General features: G+C 26.0%; 1 protein-coding gene across 1 annotated transcript in view; it reads left to right on the top strand.

Moving 5' to 3' along the window:
• The window catches only part of LOC136084861 (uncharacterized), a 138,392-nt gene that overhangs the window by 73,244 nt on the left and 48,152 nt on the right, over positions 1-16,996 (top strand). Inside the window, exons 9-10 of the mRNA XM_065806046.1 lie at positions 6,156-6,644; positions 6,824-7,312. Of these exons, the coding sequence (XP_065662118.1) occupies positions 6,156-6,644; positions 6,824-7,312 (978 nt within the window). The remainder of the gene's footprint in view (positions 1-6,155; positions 6,645-6,823; positions 7,313-16,996) is intronic.

The raw sequence follows: 16,996 nt of genomic DNA, 5'->3' as shown, positions 1-16,996 counted from the left end.
TATATATGTATATATATATATATATTTATATATATATATATATATTTATATATATATATATATATATATATATATATATATGTATATATATATGTATATATATATATATGTATATATATATATACATATATATATATATATACATATATATCAAAAGCACCACTGAATCTTGTCTTTATAACAAAAACATGGTTTAATAAAAGCTCTATCTTTAATCTCACTAATTATATCACATATAGGTGTGATCACAAAATTAATCTTCATGGTGGAGTCTGCATCTATATATCTGGTACACTAATAAGCCATAAGTAAACAAATCTTAAACTTAACAATGACTCTGAACAAGTTTGGTGTTTAGTTAATCTTGGAACTAAAAAAATTCTAGTTGGTTGCATATACCGTTCACCTCTCAGCAATAACTTTGTATATAATCAACTTAAAGCCTCTATAAATTTTGCATCTAATTTAGTTGAAAAAAAACACTACTCTGGCCTTCTTATCGCAGAAGATTTTAATCCTGACCATGCCACACGGCATAACAACACAGCAATTACCACAAACTCACTAGCTGAAGACTTTATGGAAACATTTGATTCAAATCATTTAACACAGCATGTCAATTTTTATACTTTTCAATTGAACTTTATATTAGGTTCATCTAGCACTCTAGATATTGTTTTAACTGAGTCATGTCAACGCATTTTTTCTCTTGAAAGACATTCTCAACTGGGGTGCACTAAAAAAGGACAAGCTCATTTAATTCTAACTTGGAATTTTGCTGTAGAATCTTCAAACCCTCCTAGAAATCGGTTTTTTCCATCACGACAAGATTTTAAAAATGGTAATTTCGATAAACTAAATATGTATTTCAAAGATATCAACTGGGTCAATCGTTTTAAAAATTTAAATGTTAATGAATGTTATAATGTATTCCAATATATCTATATTGAAGAACGTAATCTTCAAATACCAGCAATCAAATCGAATTATTCTGTTTTACACACACCATGGAGCACAAAAGAAGTACTCTCTGCTATAAGAATAAAAAAAAACTTTATTATAGAAGCAAAAATCCAAACTGGCGTCTGGTCACTAAACTATACAATAATAGCTGCAATAAATTAAAACAAACTCTAACTCATTTTATAGCTCAATATGAAAAATCTATATCCGAAAAAGCCAAGACAAATCCAAAACTTATATATAGGTATATAAGAATGAAACTTAAAGTTAAAAATCAAATAAGGTCAATGAAAGAGTCAAATGGAAACATTATTTCTAACGAAAGTCATATAGCTACGATCCTTAACAATTACTTTTGATCTGTTTTTACTTCTTTAAGTTTGAGTCAATTGCTGCCAACATTCGAAAAGCGCACATTTTCTGTGATTGATGAGACATCAGTCTTGAATAGACTTAATGAGAACTACATACAAGTGTTACTCTCAAACCTAAACTTAGAAAATTTTATTGGATTAACCCACAAATCGGCTATCCATCTGTGCGAATAACTAGAGGACACTTTCATCGTCAATACAAAGAGCTCTTTAATGCTTCTGACCTCAATAACAACATGCGTGCTATTTCTACTAAACTCAATTTCTTCCCAAAAACGAGTAGTAAACCGATTGAATTCACTCCCACAAACTGTGATTGACTCTCGTCATCTTAATGAATTTAAAAACCGCTTAGAAAAACACTGTAGCCAGCACTAGAATTACAGTTAATGTACCGAATTGCTGCTACAGCTCATTGTCTACTGGCAAAGAGCTAAAGGGTTGCTACCTCTTTCAAGCAACATTTTATTGTTCGCCGCAGCTTATCATTATTATTATTATTATTATATATTTATATATATCTATTTATATATATATATATATATATATATATATATATATATATATATATATATAAAACAAGAACACGAAACAAACAACAAACAAAAGTACCAAAACAAGTACACGAACCAAACAACGAACAAAACAAAAACAAGTACACAAGAAAGTTTTGATTTAAAAACAAAAAAAATACATTCAAAATGCAAAGAATTTGAAAACTTTAAGACAGAACTATTTAACTTAGTAAAATTAATAAGTTTAAGAAATGCCGAAGCAAATTTCAAAAAAAAATTAAAGAACAACGTATCAAAAATTAAATCTAACCCTTTCACCCTAATATTTGTCGACAAAACTAACAACATTTACCAATTAACCCCGAAGATTACTCTAAACTATTAAATAAAAACATCACAAAAACATACAAAAAAGCCCCTAAAAAACTAGAAAATTCAATCAACCTTGAAGCAAAAAGCATAGTAACTAAACTAAATATAAACAAACAAATCAATATAATCACCAGAAACATTCAATTCATTAAAAGACCACAAAAACAACTTTTGAAATCAAAAATCTTACCACTGATTAAATCCAGGAAAAAGTGAACTCGGCATTGTTAGCAAAAACTAGATAAAATCAACAAGGAAATAAAAAAGAAATTAAAATCAAACCAATGGAAAAACAATGCTGAAGTAATCAAATAGTTTACAAACATAAGCGACAAGCAACACTGTGTATTTATAAAACTCGACATTAATGAATTTTACCCATTCATCACAAAAGACATACTAAACAACGCCGTAATATTTGCAAAACAACACACTAAAATCAGCAATAAAAAAAGAAAATTGCTATTATTTTTTAAAAATGAAACATGGATAAAAAAAGGAGTATAAGAATTGTTTTGACGTCACAATGGGAAGTTTTGACGGAGCCAAAGTATGTGAACTGGTGGGTTTATACATTTTAGACTCTTTATCCAAAACCATTATTAAAAATGATATATGTCTTTACCGAAACAATGGATTGATGGTAATGCGCAAAACAACTACCGCACAGTTAGATTAAGTCAGAAAAAATATAATTGAGATATTTAATAACATCATATTTAAAATAGATATTCAAATCAATCGAAACAGCATTATTTTTCTTGATGTAACTTTCATTCTTTAAAAAAACTCCTACCAACCTTTTAAAAGAAACAAAATTACCAACTACTCTTCATCCAGACTGAATCAAACCACCCGCCCCAAGTCCTAAAGCAGATCCCTCTCTCCATTAATGATCAACTATCGCAAAATTCTTCCGATAGAAAATATTCAACTCCTCAAAAACAGAATAGAAAGAAGCACTTAAACAAAACAGTTTTAAAAACTTTTAAACAACCCAAAAGATGATACCTCATCAAAGAAAAAGGAATATAATTTGGTTTAACCCACCCTACAATAAAAGCGTCTCTACCAATGTTGGTCGAATCTTTTTGCAAGTAATAGATAAGCATTTCCCACCTTCAAACCCATTGCATAAACTGTTTAAACAGCTGTTCAAAAAACATTTCAAAAATTATAAAAAGTCACAACAAAAAAAGAAATTTAAATAACCTGACTGAAAATCTCCCTCACAATTGCAAACAAAAATAAATCAGCCCGCAGAATAAATATTGTAGAGGGACAAACATAATTTACAAATGTATAACACGCCCAGCAAAGCATACATTGGTTTATCAGAGAGAGTGTGAAAAAAGAGATATGCAAACCCCAAGTAATCATTTCCAATTAAAAAACATTTAAATGCAACTACTCTCTTAAAATATATATGGGAAATTATGAACAAACTGAAAGAAACACCAGAATTAACTTGATCTATCCTAAAAAAGCCCCTGCTTACGACAATTCAATAAAAAAATACTTACAATAACATTTTACTTTGTTTATATGAAAAATTTTACTTTATAAAAATGTTGAAGAGCTACCTAATAAAAAAACAGAGTTAATTTCCAAATGTTGTCACAAAAATAAATTTCTATTAAGCAACCACAAACCTGAAGATTAGATAATCGCAGTTGTTACAATAGTTTTTTTTGTATAGGTTTTTTCTGTATAGTTTCAATTGTATATAATTTTTTAACAAACATACTATATTTATATTTCATCTGATGATTGCAACAGCATGAAACTTAAAGTTGTGAAAATCACGTATTTTTATTTTCTACTATATATATATATGTATATATATATATATATATATATATATATATATATATATATATATATATATATATATATATATATATATATATATATATATATATTATATATATATATATATATATATATAAATATACATATATATATATATATATAATTACACATGTTTGATTTCCTAATTGAGCAAAAAGAATTCAACAGAGTAATTCTTACCGATGTTTTTTACAATATTTCAGTTCTGTAACAGATTACAGATTGGTGCTTGCGGTGGATTTTGAATTATAACTTCAACAAAACACAGTTATTTACTGCCTGCTGAAAATGGCAGTTGTGGTTCAAAATCTTGAAAACGCTATGGCCCGGTCAAATATCATACAATTAGTCTTCTCTCTATTAGTAGTGAGGTCTTTTTTATGTCTTTAGTCAACAATAGCGTTGTTTGAGTCTAATAACTCTCTAAGCATTAATATAAATTTTGATCTTTTTATTCTACTGCCTAATTAGTGACTGCTGTAATTGAATGATCCCATCTTGCATTAGATAGAGGCAGCAAGGCAAGATCTATTGTTCTTGACATATTAATGGCTTGTTAATATTTTGCATGTTGCTTTTCTTCATAAACTTTCCTCATATGGTGTCACTTCTACTTGCGTCTTTACTTTGTATCTTTTTGGACTATCCTTTAAACTTATCACTACTTGCCTCTCATGGAAAACATGTATACAATTTATTGCTATATATACTAGAATCTGCTATGTTGCATCATTTATTTGTGCTTAATGTAATCCCAAATCTCTACATTTTTTTTATTCGTCCTTATATATGTAACACTGTTGTCACATTTGGGCTGGTTCTTCTATTGATGATCAATCTCTTTTAGAAAAGGTCCAAAAATTTATTATAAATTTAGTTGGATCTGCACTGAGTTTGCCAAGCTTAATGCACTCTACCATCATCATAAAGTTGCATCTCTTTCTCTTTTCTACAATTACTATCATAGTTGTTGCTCAAACAAGCTATCATCTTTAATTCCATTAACCAAAACTCATTTTTACTTGACTCATCATTGAGCAAAGGTGCATCATTCTACTAAAGCTGTCTTTTTATGCTCTAAAAGCTTTTATTTGTCTAGTTTTTTACCCCTCACGTCAATGTTTTGAAACTCTCCTCCATCTTTATGCTTTCTCAACTTATACTATCTACAACTTTTTAAATTTTCTGTCAACCGTATCCTTGCTCTTTAACAATGTTCTTTGATTTTTATAACTCTTTACTTTATAGTGATTACTCCCAACCATATTGGGAGTGAACTAGTTTATAAAATTAAAAGCTGTTAGTTTTAAACTCTATAAACTTTGGATTTTTAATTTAAGATAATTTACATTTCAAGAGTAAAACCACTCTAAACTTTCATACATAGGGGGCGATTTTTTTTAGGGGACAAAATTCATACATAGGGAACAAAATTCTTACAACAATACTATTTATCTATTAATTGTTTTTAATAATTGATTTTCAATAAAATCAATTTCAATGTGAGATCTTTGAAAAGAATTAATGATACACACACAAACTCTGCATTAAAAAAGTTCAAAAGATTAAAAACATTAACTTGAAATGGTTTTAAAAAGAGTTTGGTTTTTAACTTTTGAAGCTATTTTACCTAATTTTTATTATACTCTTCTTTCAGTTGTTGATTTGGAGTTGAAACATCAAGATAAGTTTAGTTTGAATATTGTATAATTAATAAAGTTTTTTTTTAAAAAAAAAAGTTTTTATAATAAATTTAATTTGACGTGGCTGTTGCTATTTTAGTAGAGAATTTTCAACTGTATTTGTGTTTTTTATTTTTATTTTTTGATGGATTATGTGTCCTTTTTAAATTAATTTTCTCATTAAAATTGTAAAATAATGTTGTATAAATCTTATAAAGTTTTATTAATTTTTGTAAAAAGTATTGCAAATAAGTTTTGCATAACCTTTTTAAAATGAGCTTTGTATTATTCATTTTACTTTTTACTTTTGATTGTTATGTATTATTAGTTTTTATAAAAAGGCTTTGCAAATAAGTTAAAAAATAAGTTTTTAAAAAGTGTATAAACATTTAATTTAGATTTTATATACTATCGACAAGAACTCACTTTAATAAAAGGTTTATATCTTGGAACTCTCAATATTATGATGAAAGAGTATACTGTATCTTTTAATCTAAAACCTAAAAGTTATTCTAAAGGATTAAAAAATGTTCTTCATTTTACTTTCGATAACAATATTGTAAAAAATGGCGATCGAAATCCAGGTGTTTGGTTTCATGAAAATGGTTCTGGAAAGCTTGCTATTTTTGTTGTGGTAAATAATATTGGTAATTACTCTATTGAAACACCCCCACTTACTTTAAATAAATGGTCTTTCGTTAAAATAAGTCAAATTTTATCAAATGGAAAATTTTGGCTATCTGTTGACTTAAATGGAGTCAATATACATAGAGTAGAAAATTACAATGTAACAAACTTTAAAAATGTAAAAGTGTATGCTTCTGATCCTTTGTGTGATTCTCAAAATGGTTCTATTGCTGACTTATTGATTACAAATGGAAAAGTTGGTTAGAGTATTTTTTTTATTCACATTATTTGTTGTTTGATAATATAATATTCATAGTTAAATTGTTAACAATATAAGAAACTTCATTAAATATATGAAGTAAGTTAGTGTAGCAATTTTTTTTTTAATGAAAAAAAATGGGTAGTTGTTAGGGCATTAATTTTTTTCCTTTGATTTTAGAGTACATTGTTGGTAATACCCATACTCCATTAGTGAAAGGAAAAATTATTGCTGAAATACCAAAACTTGATAAAGAATATTTAATTTCATTTGATTTTTATCCTAATAAGTTTGTTCCTGATTATCATAGTGTTATTCATTTTACTAATGGTACTGATATTTCTAACAATGATGGTAGAACTCCTGATATATGGTTTAATGAAGATGGTAAAGGAGCACTGTATGTTACTGTGCCAATGGATGGTTACCAAAGTAACTTTTTTAACACAGATCCATTGAAACTAAATTTGTGGACTAACATTGAAGTTAGTCAATTTTTACAGAGCGCATATTATTTATACACAATTAGAATAAATGGAGATGTTGTTTTTTCTACTATTAACAGTCAAGCTCAAACATTTGAAAATGTGAAAGTATATGCTTCAGATCCATGGTATGAAGCTCAAGATGGATTTATTAAAAACTTTTTTATAATCAATGGAGTTTCAAGTAAGTTTTCATATAATTTAGTTAAAGAAAAAATATAGATTGATGTTTAAAAATTATGGCACATTTATTTTTCAATATTTTTCTGGAAACAAACGAAACTCTAATTTGCAATGTTCTATTACAATTATTAGCAATTTTGCTAATGATACTGCCCGTAGCAGTTAAACCTATACTTTTTGTATATTTTTGTATAATTTTACTTCAGCAGTTACATCTACACTTTTTTGTATATATACTTTTATATATATAATAATATTGTTATTTATATATAATAATATTGTTATTATATATAATAATATTGTTATATATATATATATATATATATATATATATATATATTATATATATATATATATATATATATATATATATATATATATATATATATTTTAAGAGTCCCAAAAATTAAATTTTTGAAAACTCTTTGCTATCACCCTATCAACCTGCTCTATGCAATAAATAAACACTAAATTTAATTAGTTTTTAAATAAGATATACTTTTAGGTTCCCACCCCAGCCGACACATCTAGTTTCCCACACTTGTTTGCAACTCTTGTTTGTAACGTGTTGAGCACGGTCGCCTGTTACTCGCCTTCACGTGTTTAAAGACGTGGCGTTGGACACGTAAAAATCACGTAACTAGTTTCGTTTCTAGTCCGTGTTGTATTTCATTTGCAACACGTGTTCTATACGAGATTTCTCGCCTTAAATAATCATATGCGCGACGAAGCATTTATTTTAATTCTGTTTACATTTCAGTTGTCTGCAAAAATCCTTAACTTTTCCGAGTTAACTAGCATAAGCTAAAAATTTTCGAATTCAAAAAGAGAGAAAAGAAAGTATTAAGAACGATAATTTTTTATTACTGTTATTCAATCGATTTACACTATATACTTTTTGAAATTATGTAAAAACTGTGATAGCAATGCGGTTTGTATTATACTTAAACCTCATAATATATATAATATATATTATCGATAATATAATGCTGTTTTAATTGACTAAATTACTTTTTGTATTACACGAGTTTCATAGTAATGCGACTGATTAGTCAAATTTAAGTAAATTTTGCTTTTAAAATATAACTGACAAAAACAATGCATACAAATTGAGTAAAAAAATTTGTCAACATTACAGACTTAAAAAATAAATTAGTATAGACTAATAACATAAAAGTTTTTTAAAGTTTTCAAATGATAGGCGATGCCGCTGTTTAGGTGCTACTCTTTTACGCGATTGCTTTTAACACTCACTCATTTTTGTTTTGAGGTATGTCTCTGAAAATGATTTCCACTTTTGTGTCAAAGACTTCAACATGCACATTAATAAAGTTTCTAACTCTGTTAATGCAACGTGGTCAAAATAGTTTTTTTCAGGTACATTATTGCCGTACATAAGATTGACTTTATCCTTTTCTAAGATAGATACAATATGCTCCTTTTGATTGTCCGCTGAAAGAGCCAAAGTATCAAACGATAATTTAGTTTCCGTTGAAGTTCAACGTCTGCTTTCAATTTGGCTTCAAAAAGAATAAAATCTTTAAAGTGGTTAATTCTGTTAAATAAACTACTGTCATCGTTGTCCGCGTTCTTAGTTAAAACTTCAGCTAATTGACTGAGTTTTTTTTTCTAATAAAACTAATCAGTGACTGATGTAACAAAGACAACATCACTTTTCGTTGAAACTCGGCCGCCTCCAATGGGTATTCGCTGTTTTCACTGTTTAATTGCACACCCCTTCTACTAGACATTGATAATTGTGATTTTGCATTTTCTGTAACTATAAAAAAGTAAGAAATATAGCGAAAACTATAAAAAAAAGTAAGAAATATAGTGAAAAGTTCTTTAGAGAACTTTTCACTATATACTTTTTTTCTCCTCTTTATTAGTAAATTCATTATAAAGTTGAACTAAATTCAATAACATTGATCAAATACTTAAAAAGTATGTTAAAGGAAACCTGATTCCAAGTATTATTCATTGTAACCAATATCATTCTCACAGATAGTGTCTATTCCACTGGTGACAGGAAGAAGCGTTAGCATTTTAGCTTGGTCTTGAACTAAAACGAAGGCATACAAGTACAAATATATAATATGTTGTATTTGAGTCATCAAAAAAAAATATTTTGGATTATTAGGATTTTAGAATCACTACTTTACGTACGAATACATTTTTTTCACTCAACCGGTTTAGTCTTACATTTTCGAATTTAATTATGTCAGCAATAATATTATTTCTTTCAAAATCGTTGAAAAAATAAAAGCAACTATTTCATGTCAATTTTAGAGCAACATTTTTTTATAAATTAACAAACACATATATTTGTTTAACACAAGACACGCAAATGTATCAAATTATTTTTTTTTACAAATATCCTAAAAATTATCACTGGCAGAAAAAGATTAGTGATCATTTTCAGTAAAAACAAATAGTGAAAAGTTCAATTTTACATGACTTAATTGAAAAATTTAAGTATTCCATGACCAAAAGAAATTCCATGAAATTTCTATGATTTCCAGTGGCCATTCGTAAATAGGAGTGGCCTCTGTATATTATATCATTATACTCAAGGAAATTCATGCAGACTGTTAACAGTTTGTATGAAATTTCGTGAGTATTTTATATTGGGCACATAGTTTAATAAAAATCATATGAGGTACATACACTGAGATAAAAATGAACTAAAAAGAAATTGATTTTTATCTAATGAAGAGTGTGTTAAAAATATACATTTATAAAAGAAAAAAATTTTCTGATCATAGATGTGAATATTGTCATGTCATGTGAATTTTGTCCCGTCATGTCATAGATGTCAATATTGTCAACTGATCATAGATCTGAATATTTAAGACTTACCAACAGTAAAGTCCAATTTTTTCCAATTATTGACCACATTATTACGTGTTGGTTGTATTCTATCACCATGACAGTGTTCGATACTAGGGTATTTAACTAACTAATCAACTAAAAAGAGAAGATAAAAGAACTGCCTAAAGTAAAAAAAAGAACATAATATAATATGTAACACGTGCAAAAATAATTTGAAATTGAATAACACCACAAGTATTCTCATGTGTAAATTTTTTGTTTATTACTGCACTTTTTCTTTTTTATTAAATCCACTTCAATTTCATTAATACTATCTAATAATAAAAAAAACAATTAGCCTAAATTTATTGTTATATGAAACTGACAATATCATTGTCGAAACACTGACAATTAAATATTTTATATTTGGCATTTACTTTTGGATAATTTTCCTTTAAATTTGTGGTTACATCCCTCGTTAAACTCTGTAACTACAAAACAGGTACCTTAATAAAACAAGTTTATAGTAAAAATTTGTTTAATTAAAAGAAATTTAAAAACTTACAAAGAAAACCAACATTTCGGGCTTTCTTTTTATGTCTTAAAAATTGAAATGCCTTTTTGTCTTTATCTGTACTTGGTGTTCCAAGTTTTAGCTCTTCAACTAATTCCTCATATGAATCTAAATTTAAAAATATTCAATTTCTATAACTAACTAAATGAATAATAGAAACTGTAAAAAAAACTCTAAATAACTATTAGAACACTTAATTTTAATTAATAGGAAAGAAAACCAACATTTAGAAGGCTTAGTTCACAACTTTATTATTGATAGAACTTAATTAACAGGATTTCTTTGAACAATTAGTGTTTACTTTTAATGTCAATCCAACTACATGGAACGATATCTTAAACAGTGTTTCGCCCTTCTTTCTCAACTGCAACACAGAATTTATGCTCTGTCATTTTCTAATTAGCTGCAAGAAAAAAATATATTTAAAAAAGATTTTTTAAATTAAGTTTTTTTTTTAACTTAACTTGAAGTTAGTAAAAATCTCAGAAAGCAAGATTTAATTTTATAACTTTTAAATAATAGCATTTATATTTTATTAATTGTTTATATTTATAAAAATATAAATGTTATTGATTTAATAAAATTTGTAAAAATATTAAAGTTACTAAAACAACATTTATATTTTTATAAATGTTATTATATAAAAATATATTATTTCTATAAAAACATGTTACCTATATGTTATTTCTACAACAACATTATTATCTTTACATAAGCACACACATAATTTTACTGAACATTTTATATTAACAAGATAATATTAAATAAAAGTACTTTATTTTTATTCAAATAATTAAACTAATAAGATAATAGATTACTTATAAAAGCGTAAGTGCCCATACATAGTCAAAGCATGAATAATAGAGAAAAGATATATTAATTAGGCTCATTAATAATTGAAAAAAATATTATATTATACCATATTCAATATTACTCATATAAGCATTTTTTACTGAAGCAATTGATTTATCAGGTGTGATTGGTGGTTCATCATCAGAATCACAATTGTGGTTTAAAAAATTTTGATTATCTTCTGATTTCAATTGACTTTTCTTTATATAGCTAACTGACCAGATTTGGTAACTCTTCATCTTTTCATATAATCTTTTTAAGATTTTGAGCATTCCAATCACTTCATACCATTAAATAAATATAGTGACTTCTATAAAATGCACACTTTAATACATAGTTAAACAAACTATTACAAAAAAATACACTATACAAAAAAATACAAGAAGAATTTCTTCGTGATGGACCTACTGATGGTGAAACACAGTGTTGAAGAAAAAATAAATTAGATAAGTGTTTTTACTAATTTATTGCTCTGCTCTTTAAGAACATTGAGCACTCTGTTTGGAGTATACACGAACATAATTTATATAACATATATGTATGTATATAATGTATATAAATTAGGTTCGTGTATTCTACAGAGTGCACAATGTTTGTAAAGAACAGAGCAATAAATTAGTAAAAACACTTATCTAATATTTGTTTTCTTCAACACTATGTTTCACCATAGTGTTGAAGAAAACAAATAGTAGGTTCATCAGGAAGAATATATAAATATATATATATATATATATATATATATAATATGTATATATATTTTATGTGTGTATTTGTATATATAAATAATATATAATATATATATATATATATATATATATATATATATATATATATATATATATATATATATATGTATATATATGTATATATATATATATATATATATATATATATATATATATATATATATATATTTACATATATATATATATATAATATTTTATCGAAATATTTAGAATTTGAGCGAATTTAAATATGTATTGACAAAATAAATTCGTTCTTGATATTATTGGCGTTTTTAGCAAATGTTTACCTGGCTTACAATCAATGCCTACCTGACATTGATTAAGTGTTTATTGAAGATGCTGTATTAAATGGTTTGAAATTAAAAACCAAGAAAAAAAAACTAAATAATTCAAAATTTAATTATCCATTTTAAATGACTTTAACTACTACGTGTTATTATAAGTATTTTATTATACGCATTCAGCTTTACTCGTTGTTTTTTTTCCAAACAAAACATTTCCGGCGTTTGAAATTAGTTGCAGCAGCTCAAAACTTAGGTTAAAAGCACGAAAAAAATACTGCATTATGCACGGTGTGTAGCACGGAGTAAATGCTGTATTTAACACGTGTCTAGAACTACTGGTGTAATTTTCAAGGTATTTAACACGTGTTGAGAACGTGTGGTGTTATTTGACATGCAATGTGCCGGCTGGGTCTTGACCATAGATTTTTTAAAAATCTCTATTAGTATTAAATAAAAAGTTTAAAATTAAATTTGATTAGTGTTTCACAAGTATTAAATAAAAGTTTAAAAGTGCATCCTTTTTAACTTTTTAAGTTTTTTTTCATTCAGTTAATTTGGTGCTTCAAAAGTCCTTATAGTCTTTAAACAGAGCATCACAAAATAGCATATAACCTGGAAGTTCATGTCTTTTTTCAACTAATGATGCATATATGGTAGAAGCAAACTTTGATCCTCTAGACCTCTAGTTCTTAAGCCAAAATTTTAATCACTTCACAACATTCACAACTGCTGCTTGAATGTTGGGTTTCAAATATAGCAAAGTTGTTTGAAAATTTTAAAAATGATAATTATATATAAAAATAAATTTTTTATACATAAAGTTTATTAAATAAAAGTGAAAAAAGTTATGTTCACTAATTTTTTCGATAAAATTTTTTTAATAACTTTTTTATTATATAATTTGTTGCGTTGCTTTGACATGATTCTAAATAAAAATTTTTTCTTTAATTAGATCTAAATCAGAAAAGTCTTTAAATTCTTTTTTTTAATGTTTAATTAAAAGTCTTTTGTTGTTGTTTTCTTTGTTTGTTTATGTATTCTTTTTTAAGTTGATGTATAAAAATAGAAAATAAATAAAAATTTATTTTGTTCCTTTAAAATTTTTTAACTTTAAAATATTTTTATTTCAAAGTTAAAAAAAAAATATTCATTTGCTAATATAAAAAAAAATTAGTTATAACTTTGTTGAACAATTGCAACAAATTATTATTTTACAACTTTGATATAATTTTGCTTCATTTTATAACAGACATGAAACACTTTTATAAAACTTTTTTTAACTACATTAGGGATTTGTTCAATGTTAATGAGCCTAAGGAGACCCCTTAAAGTATTAAGGCGCTAACAGGAAATCTTTTTTAAAGATGATGTTTTTGGAACACTCTAATATATATATATATATATATATATATATAAATATATATATATATATATATATATATATATATATATATATATATATATATATATATATATATATATATATATATATATATATATATATATATGTATATATATATCTATATATATATATATATATATACATATACATATATAAATATATATATATATATATATATATATATATATATATATATATATATATATATATATATATATATATATATATATATATATATATATATATATATATATATATAGATATAGATATATAGATATAGATATATATATAGATATAGATATTATGTATATATTATATATATATATATATATATATATAATATATACATAATATATATGATATATACATAATATGTATAATATATATAAATTTTTATATATATATATATATATATATATATATATATATATGTATATATATATATATATATATATATATATATATATATATATATATATATGTATACATGCCTTGGCATGGAGAAATTGAGCACAAGAGTTGAGAAAAGCTTTCTTAAAACAAACACAGCAAGCCATGTGAGCTGCTCCTATAAACAGCTTCTTATGAGAACTTTCGGTTTTAGCATAAGCTATCTGTTTGATCCTCTAAATATTGCTTATTAAATACAAAATAAATTTTTATTCTTGTTGCAAGAATATGTTTGTGACGTGATGTTTGTAACGTAATGTTTGTAACGTAATGTTTGTAATATGTTGTAACAACAATACTTATTTGATAAAAAATTTGACCAAGAGCCATAAAAGTCTCTACAACTTATAAAAAATATTTTATATTTTCTTATTATAATTGAATTCAGGCATTTTTAAAGTTATTACAACAATTAAAAATTTCACTTTAAACGTGAATAATATATTAAAGTAAATAATATAAAAAATATATAATTAATTACATAAAATATAAATTATTACTCAAAAACATAAAGTGTAATTATTTTATACTTTATCAGTTAAATAATTTTATATTTAATCAATATAATTTAGAATTAATTTAAAGTGTAATATTTTTATATTTATCAGTCAGCCTGATCTAATCAAAAACATTTGCATTATAGTTATAATTTTTCCAATATAATCAAAAACATTTTATTTTAGTAACATTGATAATTATACTATTGAAATAAAAAGTTATACTTTTGCGAGAGCCGTAAATTGCTCTCGCAAACCAATTTAGGGGTGTGTGAGCAAGAGTCCCGCAAAGGCCTGTTTATATATTTATACTTATACATGTATTTATATATATATATAAATATATATATATATTTATAAAATAATATATATATTATTAATTATATATATATACATTAAATACATATATATATATATATATATATATATATATATATATATATATATATATATATATATATATATATATATATATATATATATTATATATATATATATATATATATATATATATATATATATATATATATATATATATATGTATCTTGTGATCTTAGTGATGATGGTTATCTTCCTCTAATTCGTAAAGACTCCAATAGTCACATGCTTGGCCTGGGCATTTACATTCGTAAGAATTCACCTGTTTGTCGTGAAACTAGGTTTGAATTCACAGACTATTTTTTTATGTGCTTTCGTTTAGCACCACTTCACTCTATTGCCTTTCTCCTTGTTCTATATCGCTCTCCTTTATCTCAAGATTGCACTTTTTTGATGTTATTTCTGATCATATTGACCTAGCCCTCTTTTTTTATCCATCAGCTACTATAGTTGTTGTCGGTGACTTTAATGCTCACCACTCTAAATTGTTTGGCTCTTGTGTCAGTGACTATGCAGGCATTAAAGCCCACAACTTTTGTCTTTCTCAATCCCTAACTCAAATAGTCAACTTTCCAACTCACTTTCCTGACAAACCTAATCATTTACCTTCTCTACTCGACTTATGTCTAGTTTCTGATACTAGTCAGTGCTCAGTTTCTACACATTTACCCTTAGGTGCTTCTGATCACAGTTTGATCTCTCTAAAATTAATATCTCATACTTCTTCATCACCTGAATCCCCCTATTACCGAACCTCTTTCAACTACAGTAAAGCTGACTAGGATTCTTTCTGTGACTTTCTTCGTGATGGCCCTTGGGTAGAAATCTTTTAACTTCCTGTCAAAAAATGTGCTTCTTACATAACTTCGTGGATTCAGGCTGGCATGGAATTTTTTATTCCCTCTCGACGATTCCAGGTCAAGCCTCACTCTCCTCCATGGTTTTCCTTACACTGTGCTGCTGCTATTGTCAATCGAAACCGTTAACTCCATATTTATCAGCAAAACAATTCTCCAGAAAACAGAGGTCTGTTTTTTACTGCTAAAAAACAATTGTAAAAAAGTTTTGTCTAACGCCAAAACCCGCTAATCTCAGGTCATGAAATCTCGTATCTCATCTCAAAAATTAAGCTCTCGTGACTTCTAAAGAACCTTTAATAATTTCAATAATAAGGGAAAATCTTTAATTCCACCTCTCTTGTATGGTTCAGACTTTGTCACCTCACCTAAAGACAAAGCCTAATTGTTTGCTAAAAACTTTTCATCAATATCGTCTCTTGATTCCACTAATTGCATTCTACCTAATATTGCCAACAAACAGGTTGATCTATTGCTGACATTCATATCACTTTAGCATTTGTATCTAAAGTGATTTCTTACCTAGACTCTTCTACAGCTTGTGGCTCGGACAAAATACTTGTTATTGTCTTGCAGAAGTGTTTTCCGGAGCTGTCGTCTATACTCTTAAAACTATTCAACAAGTGCTTATCAGAGTCTTGTTTTCCAGCCTGCTGGAAAGCCGCATCTGTTATCCCTATCTTCAAAAATTCTGGAGAGCAATCTGATTCGTCTAACTACCGTCCCATAAGTCTTCTTCCTATCATAAGCAAGGTTTTTGAATCTTTAATTAACAAACACTTAATTTCTCATCTTGAATCTAATAACTTTCTTCCTGGCCATCAATATGGATTT

This window comes from Hydra vulgaris, chromosome 09, assembly GCF_038396675.1.
Source record: "Hydra vulgaris chromosome 09, alternate assembly HydraT2T_AEP".
NCBI lineage: Eukaryota > Metazoa > Cnidaria > Hydrozoa > Anthoathecata > Hydridae > Hydra > Hydra vulgaris.
The sequence above is the reverse complement of the archived record's forward strand: the minus strand, read 5'-3'. Positions and strand labels throughout refer to the sequence as shown.